General features: G+C 58.3%; 1 protein-coding gene across 19 annotated transcripts in view; it reads left to right on the forward strand.

Moving 5' to 3' along the window:
- The window catches only part of ARHGEF10L (Rho guanine nucleotide exchange factor 10 like), a 158,906-nt gene that overhangs the window by 116,551 nt on the left and 22,169 nt on the right, over window positions 1-20,186 (forward strand). For all 19 annotated transcript variants that reach the window (XM_036853931.1, XM_036854003.1, XM_036854025.1 and 16 more), the window contains 4 exons: window positions 3,765-3,851; window positions 5,033-5,259; window positions 6,909-7,063; window positions 13,917-14,065. In XM_036853931.1, the coding sequence (XP_036709826.1) occupies window positions 3,765-3,851; window positions 5,033-5,259; window positions 6,909-7,063; window positions 13,917-14,065 (618 nt within the window). The remainder of the gene's footprint in view (window positions 1-3,764; window positions 3,852-5,032; window positions 5,260-6,908; window positions 7,064-13,916; window positions 14,066-20,186) is intronic.

Below are 20,186 nucleotides of genomic sequence, written 5' to 3' on the forward strand. Positions count from 1 at the left end.
CTGAGCTTGACTGGTAGCTGGTGCTCAGTAGACAGTGGCCGTAATAAAAACAACAACAATAACAGCAACAGCGATATGACTTAAGGTCCTTTAGTCTTGACAACTTGGGGTCAGGCCCTTCCCAGAGGCATCTGTGCCAGGCTCCGTCCTGGGCATTTCCCAGCGATGAACTCTGATCCCCGCAGCTGCCCTCAGAGGAGGGGCTGCTAGCCCTTGCGGCTGAGAGAAGGGATTCAGGAGTGATAACTTGCCCGCTGGGCAGGGAGGGTTTTCTTGACCCCGGCCCTATCCTGCTCCTTCCCGCCTCTCCCTGGGGCTTGGCTGGCATGTGCCCCAGCACGATCCCCCCACCAAACATTCCCGGCCTTTGTAGGGCTTCAGTCCTTATTTATTGATAACGGGAGGCTCTTACCTCCTGGGGGTTGCCTGTGGGCCTCGGGGTGGGGACAGTTCAGGTCCCCCCCTGCCTGCGGCTCTCCTGGCCCTAGCGCATCCCGTGGAGAAGGACTTCTGCGGTGGGGAAGGGATTGTCCCGTCTCCCCCCGGGGCCTTGGGCCTCTGGGGAATACAGGACGCGGGCCCGTGCCCTGATGGGCCACACGGGGTGGTGGGGTCACAGACAGGCCGCTGCCTCCGGGGCCTCCCTGAAAGAAATGCCCACCTGAGCGGGCAGCCATCTGCCTCCTCTCCCTGGGGGGGACTTGGGCCTGACCTCATGTGAATCTCGTGGGGCTAGGGCCGTGTGGGCTGGAAGCATTCTCAGCCTCCTCCCGGCCCCCTGCCCCACCTCTCCTGAGGAGCACCGCCCCCCACCCCGACCCCGAGTGATCCAAGGGAGCTGCAAGGGAATCCCCGCGAGGGACGGGCCCGTGGAGCTCCCGAGGGACTTATCAGAGCCTGCATGTCCCCGTTTGCTGGGCCCCAAGACACCGTGCCCTCTGCTTGTACCTGCCTCCCACCCCGGACCGGACACATGTGCCCATCGGCTCTGTGCTGGCAGCAGGTGGATTAGGGCCTTGTCCAATTACCGCGAACAGATGTGAGCGTGTGGGCCCCTGCCTACGCCTCGCCCCAGGCCCAGTCCCGGGGGCCCAGGACGCGGGCTCCGCGGCTGGCCTAACGAGAGCTGCAGCCGAGCCTGTTCTCCCGGAAAGGCTTGTTATCCCAGCCCCTCTCCCAGTGTAGACGAGCTCAGACCTCTTGTACTGCCAGCCAGATGGGGGGGTGTGTTGGGTTCTTTCCCTCAAGGGAACAGGGATGCTGGGGCTGAAGGAAAGAACATCTCTCCTCTCAGTGCTGAGGATGGCCGGTCCCCATGCTGGGCTGCACCATGGCCTTCAGACTCATCAGGGAATTGCTTGGGGGAGGGAAAGAGCAGCCACGGGAGCCACCCTGCCCTGGGTTTGAATCCCAGCTCTGCATGTCCCAGCTGTGTGACATCAGGAATGCTACTTCGGCTCTTGATGTCACAGCTGTGTCTTCAGTGCATAAACTGGGGTGACCGTGGTGCCTCCCTGATTGGGTTATAGTGAGGGTTAAATGATATGATTCTTGTCAAATGCTTATTGTCTGCTGTGTGCCGTGCCTTCGGAGTTCAAGAATTGGAAGCGAATATTTGAGGACATTTTGGTCCCCAGGAAGGAAAAGTCACTGGTGTCTGTTTTGGGGGGTTTCCGATAGCCTGACTGTCAGGTGTTGGGAGGTTCTTCTTGAACCTGGGCTCCGTCCAAGGTGTAAGCCTCTCCCTGGCGGGCAAGGGGGGTGGGAAGGGGAGGGCTCAGTGCAAACCCATTCTCCCTTGGGCTGAGGTCCAGTTAGAGGCCTGGCTGGGGACAGGGCCTTGGGGAGGGGGTGGGGTACTGCCCACTCTGGGGAGCTTTAACACGCAAGCGTCTTGGGGGCCTGGGGGCTGCAGCCCAGAGCTGCAGAGGGTCTTGTCTGCAGGCTTGCCTAGGCCTCAGTACACTAGCTAAGTGGGCTCTGTCCTGGCTGTCACCCTCCATCCGCCAGAATTGCTGTTCGTGGGTCCCTGTCTCCTAACTGTGTGTCACAGTGGCTCTTGTGGAATAGCCCCTCCCCCATAGTGTTGTTCTGCCGACAGAGTGTTACTGCTTATTGAGTACTCACACATCCCACAGGAAGTCCTCGTAAGCAGTGGCCGCTGCCGGGCTTCACGTCTACCATCTCTAGTCCCCAAGGCCATCCTGACAAGATGTCAGGGTCCCCATGACCATGAAGAACGGGTTTGTGGGGTCACCCAGCTGGTAGCAGCCGAGCTGGGACTGGAGCCCGCTGGCTGCATCCAAAGCTGGCCTCCTTTCTACAGCCTGTGCTCTCCTCTGCTCTTTATGGGGCACCTTGATTTTGGGGAGTCGGCTTCCTGGCATGGACAGGACTTCTGGGTCCAGGGCCTTGCCCGTCCGAGGAGCCGTTTGAGTTTTTGCCATCATCTTGGACCCAGGCTCTGTTGACTGGGCTGACATCCGGCCCGCTGGAGTTGCCATAGAAACGTCTGAGCCAGGGCTGCGGTTGCCCCCTCCCCATCTGACAGGACAGGAGCAGCAGCCTGGCAGAAAGGGCCAGGCACCCAGCTGGATGTGGCCCCCCAAGAAGCAAAGGGATGGGGAACAGGGGCCTGAGGGTGCCCGGGAGGCCTGGCATAAGTTGTACCCCAGAGTGCCAAGGTCTCCAGCCTGGCAGTCTGGCCTCTGGGTAGAGTTCAACCAGAAGGAGCCCTGGGCTGGGATTCGAAACTGAATTCCAGTCCCGACTCTGCCATTAACTTGCTGTGTGACCTTGAACCAGTCACATCCCCCCACCCACCAAACTTCAAGTTTGCCAACTCCTAAGTGAGGGGGCTGGATGCGGTGACCTCTTTGGGTCCCCTCACCCATGGCCATTAGAGACTTTATTAGAATATTCCAGCAGGGCTGGGATTGGCCGGGCCTTCAGGACCAGCAGAGGGCAGCACCTGCCTGTCAAAAGGTCCAGTGGTGCTGCGTTTCTCCTGGGGGCACCTTGGAGCTCTCCCCACTCAGCCTCCTTCTCCTTCAGTCTGGCTGGAGTTCCCAGCAAGGCCCATGAAAGGGCCAGGCCATCTCCTCACATTGCTGTCCTGGCCAATGTGGACAGGGAGAGACAGACGGGCAGATCTAGCTCAGGAAACAGGCCCCAGAGAGCCACCAGGCATGGGGTTTGGGGCAGCAGATGCACAAGGAACAAGCAGCTGGTGGTTCTCAGTGACAACCCATTACAGACGGAGCCCCCAGCCTGCGGACCCAGCCCTCTGGTCCTGGAGGGGTCATCTGCAGAGGGGCTCTGTTGACCTGAGGATCCCCCTCCATCGTGCTTCCCTAGGGGATGCACTTACCGTCCCCGTGGCCTCGGGCAATTGCGTGTCTTCCGTGGACCTCATTTTCCCCATTTGTAAAATATGGGGGGTGGGCATTAGTGGTTTTCAACAAATCTTATCTGCAAGTTGCCTGGTTTGAAAATCCCTCTGCTGGCCCAGAGTTTCATTCAGGCCCCTTTTAGCCAGAAGGTTCTAGGAGAGCGATGGTCAAGTGCGAGTGCATAGGAGCTGCCTGGAGAGGAACCTGCCCCTTTTCTGGCTCCACTCTCAGGGGCCTCACTCGGGGCCTGAAGGGGACCCAGGAATCTGCAGGTTTAATCTGAAGGGTGGTTCAGACCAAGGTCTTGCTGTCAAATGTCAGCATCTCAGTCACCTCGACATTTAACCCTGTGTGTGCCGTCTGTCTCTGCAGCTTGGGGCCCTGGTCCACAGCCCTGTCAGCTGTCCCCTGGTGGGCTTCTCGGCTGTCAGCACCTCCCTTCCACAGGGCTACCTCTGGGTGAGTAACCCCCAGGCCCAGCCAGGGATTCTGGCCTCAGGGCATGAGCAGGGAGGGTGGCACCCGGGGTGGGTGCTGGAGAAAGCTGCCTGCCTGTGGCCCCCATTTTCTGCACCTTCAACCAGCAAGGTCTTCCTGGGAACTTCTGTGCCAGGCTCTGTGCTCAGAGTTGGCAGGTGTGACCTCACCAGGGACAACAGAAAACCAAGGGACAAATAAGCTCACTTATTTGTGAGCTTGCAAATGGCCTTGGTGCCATGACGGAAATGAACAGGAAGCTGTGTGGAGTATCTGGATGGCAGGGTCTTCACTCCGGGGGTCAGGAGGCAGGGCTGCCTATCTCTTACGGAGATCCCAGCCCACCTTTCTGCCCCTGGGGTTCCTGGCAGAGCCTTCCTTGATTCAAATAGGTGTTCCCAACCCCCCATGCTCCTGGTGGTGCAGACTATGGCCTCCCATAGATTCCCTGAGGTTCCAGCCTCACCACCCCTCTGGTCATCCTCTAACTCCTCTTGCTTATTCCTGTCTCCAGATACTTAGGCAGGGAAACTCTGGCTTACCCTTCAGAGTTCAGCCCAAATGTCCCTTCTGAGGGTGATTTGTTCTTCACTGTTTCCTCAGTGTCTAGCACATGATGTATCCATCCATCCATCCTTCCATCCATCCATTATCCTTCCATCCATCCATCCATCCATCCTTATAATCTTCTGTCCATCCATTCATCCATCCTTCCATCCATCCATCCATCCATCCATCCATCCATCCATCCATCCATCCATCCAACAAGTATATAATGAGTGCCTGCCATGTGCTAGACACAGAGGTAAAACAGTGAACAGGACAGAGAAGGACATTTTAAAGAGCAGAGTGTATGCTCACTATTTGTTGGTTGAAATTCACCCTGGAGATAAGGAAATAGAAAGCTGACCGGGTATCTAGTCCACCTTAGTTCTTTACCTGATTTCCTTTGGGTCCTGAATCTAACTTGTTGCCCTGGCAGCTGGGACCGAGCGACCTTCAGTGACAGCAGGATATGTGTGGGCAGGAGGGGGGACGTTTCTCTTGATACCTAACCCCAGTGGCAAGTAGAAGTTCGGGACGGGTCCCTGGGAGGCAGGGGCTGAGCTCTGCCTCTGCTCTCATGGTTCTCACCTGATGGCCTCTCTGGGTCTCTGCCCCAGGTCGGGGGCGGGCAGGAGGGTGCAGGGGGCCAGGTCGAGATCTTCTCCCTGAACCGGCCCGCGCCCCGCACGGTCAAGTCCTTCCCGCTGGTGGCCCCTGTGCTCTGCATGGAGTACATTCCGGAGCCGGAGGAGGGGGAGAGCAGAGACGGAGACAAGAAGTGCTCGGCTGCTGACGCCTCGGCTGGAGTGCACCCCACCGTCTGCCTCGGGCTCCAGGATGGCAGGTTAGGGGCCTGGGGAGGAGGGGCTGGGAACAGCCTGGGGCAGGGCTGGGCAGGTGCATCGGGGGCTGTCCGTCTAGCTTTGGCTTGTCACCCACCAACATTCTCCATGCCTGGTTGAGAGCAGAAAGGGGGAACCAGGGATGCCCAGTGTCAGGAGGTGCTCGCACTTTAACCAAGACCCTTCAGCGGCTGCTTTGTGCAAGCTGGCTCCCTTCCGGGTAGTGTGGTACCGAGGGCAGCCACTGACTTCAGTGTCACAGAGCTGGGTTTGGACCTGCTGTTTCCTCATGCCATTTAACCGCTCTGAGCCTCAGTTTCTTGTCTGTAAAGTGGGCGTTAGCATGCTTCCATGCAGGGCCGCTGTGAGAGTCCACTAGGACATGGGACATGTGAAGCCTTCAGGTCCCTTCTCTGTCACTGACAGCATCCACCCATCTGTGGCCTCAGTTAGCTTTGCAGGGCAGGTGGGCGTCCTGGGTGTGCCCGGGTTATGAGACCTGCTGGCAGAGGGGGCTCCCCCAGTAAGACCCTCCCGGAGCTGGCGAGTCAGCAACACTTCATTGCAGCAAGCGGCACTCCCGCCAGAGTTTAGCCTGCTGGAGGGTCCAGCCGTGTGGACGGAGGATGAACATTCATCCCACTTAAATGGAAGGTGAAGATGGTGATGAACAAGACCCTGAGATGGGCTACACCCCCATGTCCTCCTCATAGCTCCAAGCTTTTCACGCCTGTCCTAGAGTCGGGGGAAGTGGGGAGAGAGGATGTTTCCTGAGCACCTACTGTGTGCTGCTCCCCAGGCCAGGGGCTGTGAGCCTCACAGCAGCCCCACTATGAAGTGTTTCCCACACAAGCAGCTGGGTGAGGAGCTAAAAGCTAACATACGTAGAACCAACTCGGAGACACTAAAGGCTCTGTGATGTCCTGGTCTGGGTCCACGGAACCCAGGGGTCTGGTGAACACTCTTTGCTTTTAATGAGATCAAATTCAAACAACATAAAATTCACCACTTTAACCATTTTAAATCGTATAATTCAGTGGCTTCCAGTACATTCATGATGGGCAACCATCACCACTACATAGTTCTAGAACATTCTCACCACCCCCAAAAGAAACCCTGTATCACCCCCCATTCCCTGCCCCAATCCCTGGGAGCCAGTAGTCCACTTCCCATTGCTCTGTATTTGTCTCTTCTGCACATTTCAGGCAAACGGAGTCGCACAGTGTGTGGCCTTTTGTGCCTGGCTTCTCTCACTCCCCATAACATTTTCAAGGTTCACCCACGTAGCACATGTCGGTCCTTCATTCCTTTTTATGGCCGTGAGGTAGGCATCACGGCCCCGCTTTTTGGAGAGGACTGAGGCTCAGCGGTCCAGGTCAGTCAGCTGGACGGGGCACGTCTGGATTCACCCTCGGGTCTGTGTGACCCTGAAAACTGTTCTCTTAGCCCCTCTATTGTGCTGTATCCAGAGCCCCCTGTTTTCCACAGGCACCATCCTCTAAAGGCCACCCATGGAAAAGTCCGAGCATCGGCCTGTTCACACAGCAGGGAGGCTGGCTGAGCTTGGTTGGGGGGACTCGGAGCCTCTCACCAGGAGGGCACGTGGGGTGTTGGCACCTGGGGGGCTGAGTCACTCGACCTCTCCCCACAGCATCCTGGTTTACAGCAGCGTGGACACGGGCACCCAGTGCCTGGCGACCTGCAGGAGCCCAGGCCTGCAGCCCGTGCTCTGCCTGCGACACAGCCCCTTCCACCTGTTTGCCGGCCTGCAGGATGGGACCCTCGTCGTGTACCCCGGGACCAGTGGTAAGGATGGGCGGCTGGGGGCGATGGGGGCAGCCCTGGGCCCTGACGGAGAGCCACATCCTGTACCAGAGCGTCTGTGGGAGGCAGGCCAAGGAGGCAGCTCAGAAAAAAATCGGGGAATCGAAGTGCTGGGGAGATTGGCGATCCCTGATCCCCACAGGAGCGGGGTGCTCGCTACCATACAGGCAGCTCAGCCCATTGGCGGGAAACTCTGCTGGGTAAGAGTGGGGTCTCTGGGCTCAGCTAGATCTGGCTTCATGTCCACGCTCTGCCCTGATGACAGCTGTGTCCCTGGGTGAGCAGCTTCTCCTCTGTGCCTCAGTCTCCTCATTTGTAAAATGGGAATAATGGTAACACCCACAGCTCATGGGTACCTGTGGGGTAAAAGATTCAGTGAAGGCAAAGCATAGGACCTGGCACAGCGAGTGCCCAGTGGGGTGAGGCATTTCAATCTCCATTATTTTATTAAGTCATCGATGGCACAGATAATAACGTCTGGAGGGCAAGGCTGACAGCGTTTGAGCTGCCGTATGCCAGGATGGGGTGAAGTGCTTATGCAGGCGCATTATCTTAATTCTCGCCACGACCCTTGAGAACTGCCTCCCCTTTACGGATGCTGATGCTGAGACTCGGGGAGGGACACGAGGGCTGTGGTCCCCTGTCCCCTTGTGACTCGTTCAGCTCCCAGTCCGATGACGAGGGCTGGGCAGAGCAGAGAGCTGCCCCCAGCACCCCCAGAGATGGCTGATGTGCCAAAGCCTCAGCCTCCCTCCCCCTCCCATGCGCCTCTAATTGCTGCGTCATCACAGCCTGTTGCAGGGCTATAAACGGATATTTGTACTGAGCTTATTTTTTTTTTTGGCCACTTGGCACTGTGTTGGTATTTTAAATTAGCTTTCAATAAGGCATTTATAGTTTTTAATTAAAGGGGGTAGAGGGAGGGGGAAAAAATCCCTCTCACCGTCAGACAGACTGTGCGTTCAATATGGGCTCAGATCTTCGGAGATTTAGACCAGGGGTTCTCAGGGGACTTTTACCCTCTGGCTCCCACGGGAGACTGGGAGCCCTGCCCTGCCCCTGCTGGCTTCTCAGCCACCAGCTTGGCTGCCTCCAGCCCTTTCCGTCTTGGTTCCTGACTCATCAGTTTGGGCGTCCGGGTTGGGAGGAGGCAAGGAGGTGTATCGGTTTGCTGGGGCTGCCATGAGAAAGTACAACAAACTGAGTGGTTTATACAGTGTAATTTATTGTCTCACATTCTGGAGGCTGGAAGTTCAAGATCAAGGTATCGGCAGGGCCGTGCTCCCTCGGAATGCACTGGGGAAAGATCTGTTCCAGGCCTCTCTCCCAGCTTTGGGTAGTTCCTTGGCTTGTGGCACCATAACCCCCATCTTCATGTGGTGTTCTCTTTGGGTGAGCCTGTGTCCAAATAGCCCTCTGGAGTAAGAACCCCAGTCATATTGGATTAGGGGCCCACCCTCCTCCAATATGACCTCATCTTAACCAAGTACATCTGCAACAACCCTGTTGCCAAACAAGGTCACGTTCTGAGGTACTAGGGGTTAAGACTTCAATGACTGAATTTTGGGGGACACAATTCAACCCATAGGGGGATGGGGTCTAACCATTGGCTTTCAGCCTGGGATTGGAGCCTGGTGGTTTGTCAGAACCAAAAGAGCCATTGGGGACCATCAGATGCCACACCCTCATCTTCTGGGTGGGAAGAGACTCCCTAGAGCCCCACAGGTGAGCCAAGACCTGAACCTAAGTATCCTCCCTCCAGGGCTGGCTGCCTGCTCTCTTGCCTGGAGGTTGAGATGCTCCACTAGCTGTCCCACATTGCAAACATTTGTCCCCCTAATATTTACTGAGCACCTACTATGCACCATGGATATGGTGGCCAGCAAACCAGATGTGAGCCCACCCTCACAGTTTATAGAGGGAGACAAGTTAAATTTATAGATGAGTCAAATGAACAGGCAGGAAGCTTACAATTACACAACGTGCTGAGGGTCCTAAGGGGAGGAAGAGGGTGTCGGGTGAGAGCCTGACCCCCTGTGCATGGGGTGGGCTGGTTGGCGAAGGCCTCTCTGAGGAGTGAGACCCTGAAGGTGAGGCCTGAAGAAGGAGAAGCGGCCGGGCCAGTGAAGAGTTGGGGGAACAGCGTTCTTGCCGAGGGAAGTGCATGTGCAGAGACCTGGAAGCAGGAGAGCGGTTGGTCTGCTGGGGAGGCTGTCTTGCTGGACAGTAGCCGGGGTGGGAAGCGGCACCAGGCAGGGTCCGGGAGTCGATGGACTGGACCCTGTGGGCCTTGGGTTTGTCTCGGTCGACGGGAAGTGGAGGGAGGTGTTGGGAGTGGCCGAGCACTGTGGCTGGTGGGTGGAGTGGACGTAGGCAGGCTGTCTGGGAGGCTGCCACAGCCAGCCGGGTGGGGGAGTCTGGGTCACTCTGTCCATGGGAGCCCACCCTCTGGCCTTTGGTTTGGCTTTGGCCAGGGAGGCCTCTGGGAGAGACCTTGGCCTGGTGCCTCCCCTTCCTGTGGTGTCCTCCAGAGATGGCCAGGGCAGGAAGGGGGGCTCTCAGGACCACACGCCTTTCATCTGGGCTGCATGTGGCTGGGTCTGGAATCATCAGCCTGGCCCATGACCCAGCCGTGGGGCCTCAGATACCCCTCAGATACCCCCACTCCATCCCAGCCCCGAAGCTGGAGCTGGGAGCTGCTCCCGGGCCAGCCTCCCTGGCCTTGGGCCCGCAGAACCCACCTCTGGTGCCCCATGGGGATTGTGAATAATCCACACCCTTATTCTGGGCGCGGAGCAGATACTGGTGAGATATCTGTCAGTGTTCATATGACAGGTTTGCCGTCATGCCTGGGTTTGGCTAAGACCAAGACCAGATAAAGCTGGCATCCCTGGCCCAGCTTTGGCTCACTGGAGAAGGGCAGGACCAGAAATATTGGGTGAAACAGGCAGAAACCAACCTGGGGACCTGCTGAGTCCTGGAGGTCCTGTGGAACCAGCAGCTGTGAGGTGACTGAGGATTCTAAGGTCACCAGGCCACTTGGAGTCCTGGGCTGTCGGAGCTGGGGGGGGCCTTGGAGTCCAAGCTCCAGGTGACAGATGGAGAATCCGACTCCATGGCAGTGTGGCCGTGGCAGTCAGTCTGCTGCCCCCAGGAGCCTCCACTTATCAGCATTCATTGCCTCATTCATTCATTCACTCGCTCAGCAAATACACATTCAGTGCCTACGAGGTGGTGGGCACTGTGCTGGGACATGAGCCAGGCGACCCCTGCCCCTGCCCATCCTGTGCTTGGGCGGAGCTGCCTGGACCCCCTCTGTCCGCCCCCACCCCCGGCTCCGAGCAGAGACAGGAGCGTGACCAGGCCTGGGTCGGGGTGTGGGAATGTCCCTTGTTAGATGCTGGGGACGTGGGCCAGGGTCACCCCCAAGAGGAAACGGACGATGGAATGGGTGAGTGATGGTCTGGGGCGTGGTCAGGCTGTCGGGATTGGGTCCCTGCTGTGAGAGAGCGGGCCTGTTGCTGCTGCTCCTCTTGGAGCCTCAGTTTCCTCACCTGTAAAATGGGTATGAATTCAGCCCCACCGCAGTGGGTGGTTGTGAAGGCCAGGTGCAGTCAGTCACACAAGTGCCCAGAATGGAGCCTGGGCACAGAGACTCATGCCTGTTACCTTTCCACCATCATCATTGTTACTGTTGTTATTACTTCCGGGGTACCGGCTGCCCTTTGGGCCCCCCTCGATCTCAACGACTTGCACTCTGTGTCCTAACTTCTGGCTCCAGCTCGATCTGGACCCCCCAAGGACACCGGCTGGGCTTTGTCCCCTGCAGCCTAGGGGAGGAGGGACTCCCGCCTCTTGAAGGTGCTTTTTGCTGAGACAGGGGCTTCATCTCCGTTCATCTGGCGTGAGAGCTGATGCCGGGCCCAGCTCTCACGAATGGGCTGTCATGCAGGGGGCGGGTGTGAATTTGTAGGTGCGCGTGTGTGTTCTGGAGCATGTGTACCTAGAGCCACTGGTGGGCAGGGAGCAGGTGGAGGGATGGATCCCCCAGCAGGCTTGGGGTGGGTAGGGGTCCAGCCCTGCCCAGAGCTCACAGTGAGTATGTTTAAAGTCTTAGACTTGTGGCCTGTGGAGGCTGGGAAGAACCTTAGAGGTCAGAGTTCTGTCCCCTTGGGGTACAGATTGGAAAACTGAGTCCCAGCAAGGAGAAACCTCTTGTTCAGGGTCCTACCATGGGCCTTCGAATCAGGGACTCCTGTCCTGTATCCTTTTTGATATAATGATATCGGTATTATTAAATTTCATCAGTTAATCATTCTGTCCTGGAGTCAGGACTCTCAGGAGACACCCAGCAGGTGGAGGAGTGGTCAGTGCACATGTGACCCTCAAGGGTATCAGACCCTACCCCCTACCCCAGGCAGCCGTGCTATTCCAGGAAGGTACAGAGTAGAGGGTGCACGGGCTCTGGTGGTCATCACTGCCCACGGGGCAGAGCTCGCATTTCCGTTTTTGGGGTGTGGTTCCAGTATCCCAGCTGCTTCCTTCCTGGCAGGGGTCTCAGCCCCCACCTTAGCCTTAGTGGCGGGAGCTCCAGCTTCTGGCCGCAAACACTACTCACCTCTGGCCGCTGGAGGGCGCGCAAAGCCTTGCATTTTTGTGGCTCTGGTGTCCTGATGGGGGTCAGCGTCCCTTGTGGAGGCCTGGCTGTGTCATGGTCACTCTCCCCAGAGATCTTTGGAAAGCCTTGGAACCTGAGAGGGCAGCAGGGACTGGGGAAGGAGGCCAGGACCAGAGTTAGCCGAGTTCCAACCCTGCTTGGCCCACCCTCCTTGCGTGGTTCTGTGCAAGCTCTGGCTCCCTGGGTGTCTGCCGTCGCATCAGTCAGTGCCCTTCCGCGGGCTCTCATGTTGTGTCAGAAGACAGCCAACAGCCAGAGCTAATGAGCAGCGGGTCCCGTCGAGCGGTGTGATTCGGACTGGTTCTCTAAACTCTGGGTCTCAGTTTTCTCAGTTGTAAAACAGGGATAAGAATAGAATCTTCCACATAGGCTGGTGGGAGGTAATGAAATAATTCATGAAAAGAGTGCCTGGCGTGCCCACGTGTAACAGAATGTGGCAACAGCTGTCAACGCTCCTCACTGGGTGCCCACCCTGTGCTAAACATTCTACACATTTAATTTGATCCCTCCAACATCTGGCGAGGTGTAGGCACGGTTATCTTGCCCACTTTACAGGTGAGGAAACTAAGGTTCAGAAAGGTGATGTTACCGTCACCCATCCAAGTTAATGCAGAGGTTGAGAGGCCGCAGCTTCCCACATGCTCCTATTCATGGGCTGGAAAGAACTGGATGTGTGTTGGTTGGGCGGGGGCTGGGAGGTGTATTTTCCAACTCTTAGCTGAGCTGGGAGTCTGCCAAGTTTAAGTAGGGCTGAAGGGGAGAGGAGAACCCGCTTGACAGGAAGGGGAAGGGAGGGTGCTGGTGGGGGAATCTGGTCTGTCTTCCATGGGCTCCTCCTGCCACACCCCTCCTGCTCTGCAGACAGCTGTGCTCCATCGCGCCACCCAGCAGCTGGCTCAGAGGGAGGGCCTGTGCCGGGGCTGCTTTGCACCCCTTCCAGGGACGCTGTGGAGGGGGGATGGGAGTGGCCGGGCACTGACAAGCCAGCGGCAGGCTCTGTCCTGCCTCCCACTGCTGACGGTATCTCAGAGGTGCGCCCCACTTCCTGTTCAACCCTCCTGTCCCATCTGGCACCCTGGCAGACAGGACAGCCTCTGGGGTTCTGTGGGCATCGGGTGTTGCTTCAGAGAAAAACCAGTCTCAGTGGACACTGCTCTCATGCCAGGGAAGATCCTTGGCATGTTCTTGGGTGAGCCGAGCAGCCCTGAGGGTGGTGGGAGAGAGCCTTGTTCGGTGCTTGGCCAGATCCCTTCATCTGCCTGTCTTCAGGGATGGTGGGCTGGGGACTGATGGCCTCTCGGGACTTCCTCCTTCCATACCTGGGGTGGTGGCATCTCTGGAGGAGTAAGGTCATCAGAGATCTTGGTAGAGGTGACAGAGTGCCTTGGAGCAGGCGAGAAGATGTGTGAGAAGGCAAGACTCATTTTCAATAAGTTACGGTGTCAGGAAAGTCCTCAGAGAGAGTTTATTCACAGCACCCTCCCCATTTTACAGATGGGAAGACTGAGGCATTGAGAAGTAGAGAGATGCACTCAAGGTCCTTAGTTAGCTGCTAGCAGAACCAGGGCCAGGACATTCCCCACCATGTGCCACCTTCTTGGCAGGGCTCTGTGGATGCTGCCTCTTCGAGGAAGCCTCCCTGGATTTCTCCTGTGCAGAGTTGGTTCCTTCCATCTTAACAGCTCTCAAGGCCCTCTGTGCACACCTGGCCACTTGGGCTAGGCACTTCATATGGTAACTGCTGTTTAACCCTTTGTTTTCTCCATCCAGCAGGGATTTTCTTGAGGGCAGGGTCTGTGTCTGATTTATTTCTGTCTTCACAGCACACAGTACAGGGCCTGGCATGGAGTAGGTGCTTACTAGGTGTGTGTGGAATGAATGCACAGAAGAGAGGGAAAGGGAGAGAGGAAGGGAGGGAGGGAGAAGTGGGGAGTACAGCCCCCAGAGCGGGTGGAACATAAACTGAGGCAGATGGGAACAGCCGCCATGCCACTGGGGAGGGGGAGGGGCAGAGAAAGGGGCCAAAAGCTGTCACGGAGCCAGGCTTGGCCCACCGCTGTAGCCCGTGGTTCCTGAGGGTTGAGGAGCCCTGGGCCTCTGACCCGTTTGCCATCCCCCACCCCCTGCTGCTGACCTGCTTCCTTCCTGTCCCTCCAGGAGGCATCCCCTGGGACCTGGAGAGCCCGCCCGTGTGCCTGACTGTGGGACCTGGGCCCGTACGCACCCTGCTGAGCCTGGAGGACGCCGTGTGGGCCAGCTGTGGGCCCCGGGTCACTGTCCTGGATGCCACCAGCTTGCAGACTCAGGTACCAGCCCTGCCTTGTGGCTCGTGGGTCCAGGCCCTGGGGGGGGGGTCATCTCCGGGCACACCCTTGCACACCTTCTCGCATTCTACCTGGCACCGCTCTCGGCTCCCAGCCGCGTCTCAGGGATCATCAGAGTTGGCTGGGCAGCAAGAGGGGGCCAGGATCCCCGTGGGGCCCCGCCCTCTGCCCCGCCACGCACCCTCGGGGCTGCTGTGAGGGGAGGGATCCCCAGCCCACTGGGCAGTGACCCAGCTCCTCCGTTGTGTTTACTGCTCCCTGTGGAGGTGGAGCTGGGGTCCCTGCGCTCCCACTGGTACCCAGGACCCAGCTGTGCTGAGGGGATGGCCAGTGTGGACGCAGCCATCCTGGGCGCTGGGCTCTTTAGACAGTGTGGACGTGGAGCCTGCTGGGTCCTGCCTTGTCCCGTCACCAGCACTGCTGGATCCTCAGCCCTGGGATGAGGGCCTGGCCCAGGGGCTTCTTCCCATCCCCGCGTGGCTCCCTGAATGGTATTTTGGTGATGTTTGCCATTATTTGATTTGTTTGGATTATCAACTTGAAATGAGCGGCCACCAGGCCCAGAGGGGAGCTGTGGGTGTGGGCTTGGGGTCAGAACAGACAGGCCCCCGCGTGCCTCCACGTCTTCTCTCGCCCGCTCTGTCCTCTCTCGTACAGCCATACATCAGCTACTCAACAGCCAGGCGACTGTAAGATCCCAGGGGATTGGGGCCGGGTCCCGGATGACACTGTCCTGGTTTGGCAGATGGAGAAACTGAGGCCCAGGGAGCTGTGGGTGAGCTCTGAGACCCGGGATTGAACCTCAGGGTCCCGGCGCTAACTTTCCCATCTTTGTTGAAGCATGAGGTGCAGCGTTCGGAGCTGTGCACGCCTGGCTCTGCCTTCCGGTTCCCCCACTCACCTGCTGGGGCCTTGGGGGGCCCCGTCTGTGAACACAAGTTTTCCCATCTGTAAAAGGGGAACAAGCATCCTTTCCCTGCGGTCCTTTCGCCGCTGAGTGAGATAATGCTTGGTCAGTGCCAGTGCCAGGAGATATTTGATTATCGGCTCTTCTGGGTGCTGGAAAGGGAGGTGGGGTGAGAGGCAGCGCCGTGGGCAGAATCAGAGGATTTGGGTTTTGAACTATAATCAACCTTTGAGGAGAAGAGGGCTGGGGGCTAAAGGTGACGCCGGAGCTGCCACCCTTGAGGGGCTGCTTGAACAGGACCAGGACCTTTGACCTCACTGGTGGGGCTGGGCCTGGCCAGAGGGGGTGGGCTCTGGGAGGGGCCGGGGCGGCGCCAGCAGGAAGGGCACTGCTGCCTCCCCCACTCCAGCTTCTGGATTTCTTGGTGCTCTTTCCCCAGGCAGAGCTGGAGTAGGGACGGGGAGCCCTGAGCAGCTGCGGCCACAGACTCCCTTCCCAGCCCCTGGTTCTCTTTTGGGGGCTTCCCTGCTGCCCCGGACCCCGCCCTGTCACTTCCCTCAGGGGCCTCTCACCTTCTCGGCCTTCTGCGAGGAAGGTGAGCAGGGAGAGCTGGCTCCCCAGGGCTTTTGAGGTCCCCAACTGACCTGGGTCTCAAGACATTTGTCAGGAAAAAGGATGACGTCCCCCTGAAGCCCCTGCCCAAGCATCCCTGCATTGTCCCCACGCCAGGCCCAGTGCCCTCCCAGCTTTCTCGGCTGGCAGCCTGCGCAGGCTCTGACTCAGCCAGCAGCAGAGCCCTGGGGCCCAGCTTAGGGCAGCGGTGAGAGGGAACAGGGCCCAGCCCTGCCCTTGGAGGGCCTCCAGTCTGATGGGGGAGACCCAGCCCTGCCCTTGGAGGGCCTCCAGTCTGATGGGGGAGACCCAGCCCTGTCCCTGGGGATCTCCAGTCTGATGGGGGAGACCCAGCCCTGCCCTTAGGGGGCCTCCAGTCTGATGGGGAGACACAGCTGTGCCCTTGGGGACCTCTAGTCTGATTGGGGAGATCCAACCTGTCCTTGGGTGGCCTCCAGTCTGATGGGGGAGACCCAGCCCTACTTTTGGGGACCTCCATTCTGATGGGGGAGATTCAGCGCTGCCCTTGGGGGGGCCTCCTGTCTGATAGGGGAGACACAGCTCTGCCCTGGGGGCCTCTAGTCTGATGGGGGAGACACAGCCTGCCCTCTGTTCCCCATATGGGAAAAGTGAGCCCAGAAACATGAAGAAGCCAAAAGCGGAGTGCGGACGAGATGGGAAGGGGCAGGCTTTCAGAGCTCCCTGTTGGCCAGCAGACATTCTCAGTGCTGCCAGCAGGGGAAATGGGACAGGAGAGGGAGAAGGCAGCCGAGGAAAGTGGGAGGCAGGATGTGAGCTAAGAGTTGTTTTCAAGGAAGAATCTTCTAAGGAAGGATCCAGAGGCCGTAGGACCCTGAAACCACAGGCCTGTGGGAGCAAAGTGGCTGCTGGTTGTTGGGGCAGGCAGTGTGGGCAGCAGGGCCTGAGGAGCTGGTGAAAGCTGGGCCCCCAGGCGGCCCCTCCCAGGGCTACGAAACTTTCCGGAGGGGGAGGAATTGGGAGGCATCATCAAAGACAGAGGCCCTGTCCCTGTCCCGGCCATGCCCACCTCGGGTCTGCTGGGCACCCCACTCCCTTGGAGGCGACTGATTTGCTGGCAGCCTGCTTCAGATTGGGGAGATCCTTGCCCCGCCAGGCTGTGCACCCTTGGACAAGGCACTGGGCCTTCCTGGGCCTCAGTCACTTCATCTGTAAAATGGGATGACAGCAGTACTGTGTAGAGTTACAAGAGGACTCAATGGGAGGGTTTATATAAAGGGCTGTTTCACACAGTGCCTGGCACATACTAAGTGTTGGATGAGCATTGGTTATTGTGGTAATTGTTTGCCTAACTTAAGTCCTTATTGCCATATATGTGGTTTGTTTGGAAAATCAAGCTGCTCCTTTAGAGTCGGAGGTGTTGGTGGGTGTGGCGTGTGTGTCCGCATTGCAGGTCTGCCGGCCCCTCGCTTCGCTGGCTGGAAGGCTTCCTTCTGCTGACAGCTGTTCTAGGAGCTTGAGACAGACGGACGAAGGGAAGGATGGGGCCCAGGCCAGGCCCTCACCCGATTTCGACCCTCACCAGCTGCCGTGCAGTCCCACCCAGGCCCTGCAGCTCAACTCCAGCCCCACTGTCCCTCGGGCCAATCGGCCATGAGGCTCCAGCCTGAGTCTGCAATGATTTAAGATTAGTTCTGGACCAGCTGCCCTTAAGAAGGGGATCAATATGACCTTTGCCCTGGTCTGCATACCTGGAGGGCGTCGGGAGGGCACTGGGTGGAGGCAGCCGGGATGGAGGAAGGGGTGGTGGAGGAGGCTCTGCAGCAGGGCGGGAGGGAGCCCAGCCCCCCCCCGCCCCCCACCATCCGCAGCCGGGGAAATTGAAAAGTTTGTGCGTGGCGCGATGCGGGCGGCTCGCCTTCAGTACACACAATCCTTTGCACAGTAACGAGGCGATCGCCATGCATATTTAATAAAACCTCGCTTTGCTGCAGCTTGGGAAAGAGGAAGGCAGCCCATCTCTGTGCCGGGGCTCTGGGAACTGCTCTGGCTGGCTGCTGCTAATGATCGCCGGACCCGGCCGGCAGCTCCACGCTCGGCTTGGTGGCCAGACGACCCGAGGAGCGGCCTGTAGACTGGGCTGCTGTCCAGGCAGCTGTGGTCCTGAAGGGGTGCCGAGGCCTCAGCACATGTCCTGCAGCGGCAGCGTGCCTCAGCTCAGACGAGGGGCATTGCTTAGTGGCAGCGACGTGCTAGACTCTCCCCCAGGGCTGAGAACCCCTGTGGGGACTGGAGCGCCTCAGAGCTGCCTAGGGCTCCACGCCAGGGGCCCAGGAGTGTCCTGTCAGCCGAAGTGTGGTCGCGTGGCTCTGGCCCAAATGCAAAGGCATTGAGTGTTCATCCAGGGATTGTGTCAACTCTAAGGACCTTGCCCTTGTTTCTCCCACCCCCCAGGAAGTAATAATAACCAACATGTATTGAGTGTGTAGTGCGGACCAGGCATGAGGTTAAGTGCTCTACATGTATTAGCTCATTTAATCCTCAAACCACCCTGTGAGATGAGTACTATTATTATTTCACTTTACAGATGAGGAAATAAGAGTCCCAGAGAGGTTAAGTGACTTGCCCAAAGTCACACAGCCAGAAGGAGGCAGAGTTGGGATCTGAACTCAGGCCTCCGACTGAGTTCTGAACTGAGGCATCTTTTTTTTTTTTTTTATACATTTTATTTATTTATTTATTTATTTAGGCTGTGTTGGGTCTTCGTCGCTGCATGCAGGCTTTCTCTAGTTGCGGTGAGGGGGGGCTACTCTTTGTTGCAGTGCATGGGCTTCTCATCGCAGTGGCTTCTCTCGTTGTGGAGCACGGGCTCTAGGCACGCGGGCTTTAGTAGTTGTGGCACGCGGGCTCAGTAGTTGTGGCTCACAGACTCAGTTGCTCCACAGCATGTGGGATCTTCCCGGACCAGGGATTGAACCCGTGTCCCCTGCATTGGCAGACGGATTCTCAACCACTGCACCACCAGGGAAGCCCCTGAACTGAGGCATCTTAACCGCCGTGTTGGCTGCCTGGGTGGGCAGAGGCTCGGTCCCCTTTGAGCTGCATTGTCCCCCTGCAGTTTCTGTCCTGTCCTATGTAACTCTCAGGCAGTGTTATTGTTTAAGTGCCTGCTTTTTCCACCAACACATCTTCTGGGCCAAGGATTGCACCCTGTTCATTTCCCCATGTCCGTCTGGCTCACGTAGCTCACGTAGCAGGTACTCTAAGTAAATAGTAAATAGTCGCGGTGGACAGACGGAAGGTGTCCTGATTTGCAGGCCTTTTGTGCAGGGGGTTGAGGGGGGTGGGCACAAGTGAGACCTGCTCTTAGCTCTTCAGGAGCTCGGAGTCCAGTATGGGGAGCAGACCCAGGATGGTCAGTGCCAGCCAAGTGGGAGGAAACCTGTGGGGTGGGGCCTGGGGGGCAGCGCGAGGGGTTCCAGACATGGGGAGGAGGGACAGGACAGGAGAGGTTCTCGGAGGTCAGGATCCCTGAGCTGGGCGGGGCAGGTGAGTCAGCTGTGATGCTGAAGGGGGAGAGGAGACGGGGAGGCTGCCCTGAGCAGAGAGGGCACCGAGAGCCAGGCCCGAGCAGAGCCAGCCCCGTGCTGTGTGGGATGGGGGTGGGCAGCTCCCCGGCAGGAGCCTCTGAGCTGCCGCCTCCATTAGGCCCACTTGGCCTCTGCCGGCAGCCCCTGACCTTGCTGAGCCCCTCCTGCGGAGCCGGTGCCGCATTCTGTCTCTGGGCTTGATGCTTGCCCACCAACTGTTTATTCAGCTCCTTGATCCCAGCAGAGGCAGCAGCGAGGCCTGTTAAATAATAATGTAGCTCACCACGGCCTGTGTCAACACCGCATCGTCCATGTTCATTATCTGGATCGCCACCTTCAAAGTCTAATCCAGTTGTCTGGAGTTCATTTTAACCGATCGCTGGAGGGGAAGTCGGCTGTGGGATGACCTGCTGCATCTTAATTTAAAAAAAAATGAGTTAGAGACAGGCCGACAGGAGGCCTTCGGCTTGTGGGGTGCGCTCTGCCGGGTCGGCCTGGTCAGGGCACCGGGGCAAGGCTGCTCCCCAACACGGCGTGTGCTGGGATCTCCGTCACCCCGGCTCAGGGGAGGGTGGCAGTAGCGACAGGGAGGGGCGCTGGAGAAGGGGCTGGGCTGCGAGTGTGCTTTATGCGACTGGGTCCTCGCGTCGCTGCGGGGGTCAGCTGGGCCCATTGTGCAGGTGGGGATGCCGACTAGAAAGCAGGCCCTTGACTTGTGGTCTGTGACCTCTGCTCCCCAGCCACGCTGGCCCCTCCGTTGGGCTCTGGACATGCCAGGCTTCCTCCCACCACTAGGCCTTTGCCTCTGCTGTTCCCCTGCCTGGAGCGGGACACTGGGCCCACAGAATGTCCCTCGGGCGGCTCCTTCTCATCCCCCAGTCTCGGCTCAGCTGGCACGTCCTCAGTGGGGCCTGCCCTGGCGGCTCCATCAGAGTCACCTCCGTCCCCAGTCAGGGTCTTGACACGTCAGTGGCTTTATTGTCATCAGAGTGTTGGTCACTGTCTGAAATTGTCT

Source organism: Balaenoptera musculus, chromosome 1 (assembly GCF_009873245.2).
Source record: "Balaenoptera musculus isolate JJ_BM4_2016_0621 chromosome 1, mBalMus1.pri.v3, whole genome shotgun sequence".
Lineage (NCBI taxonomy): Eukaryota > Metazoa > Chordata > Mammalia > Artiodactyla > Balaenopteridae > Balaenoptera > Balaenoptera musculus.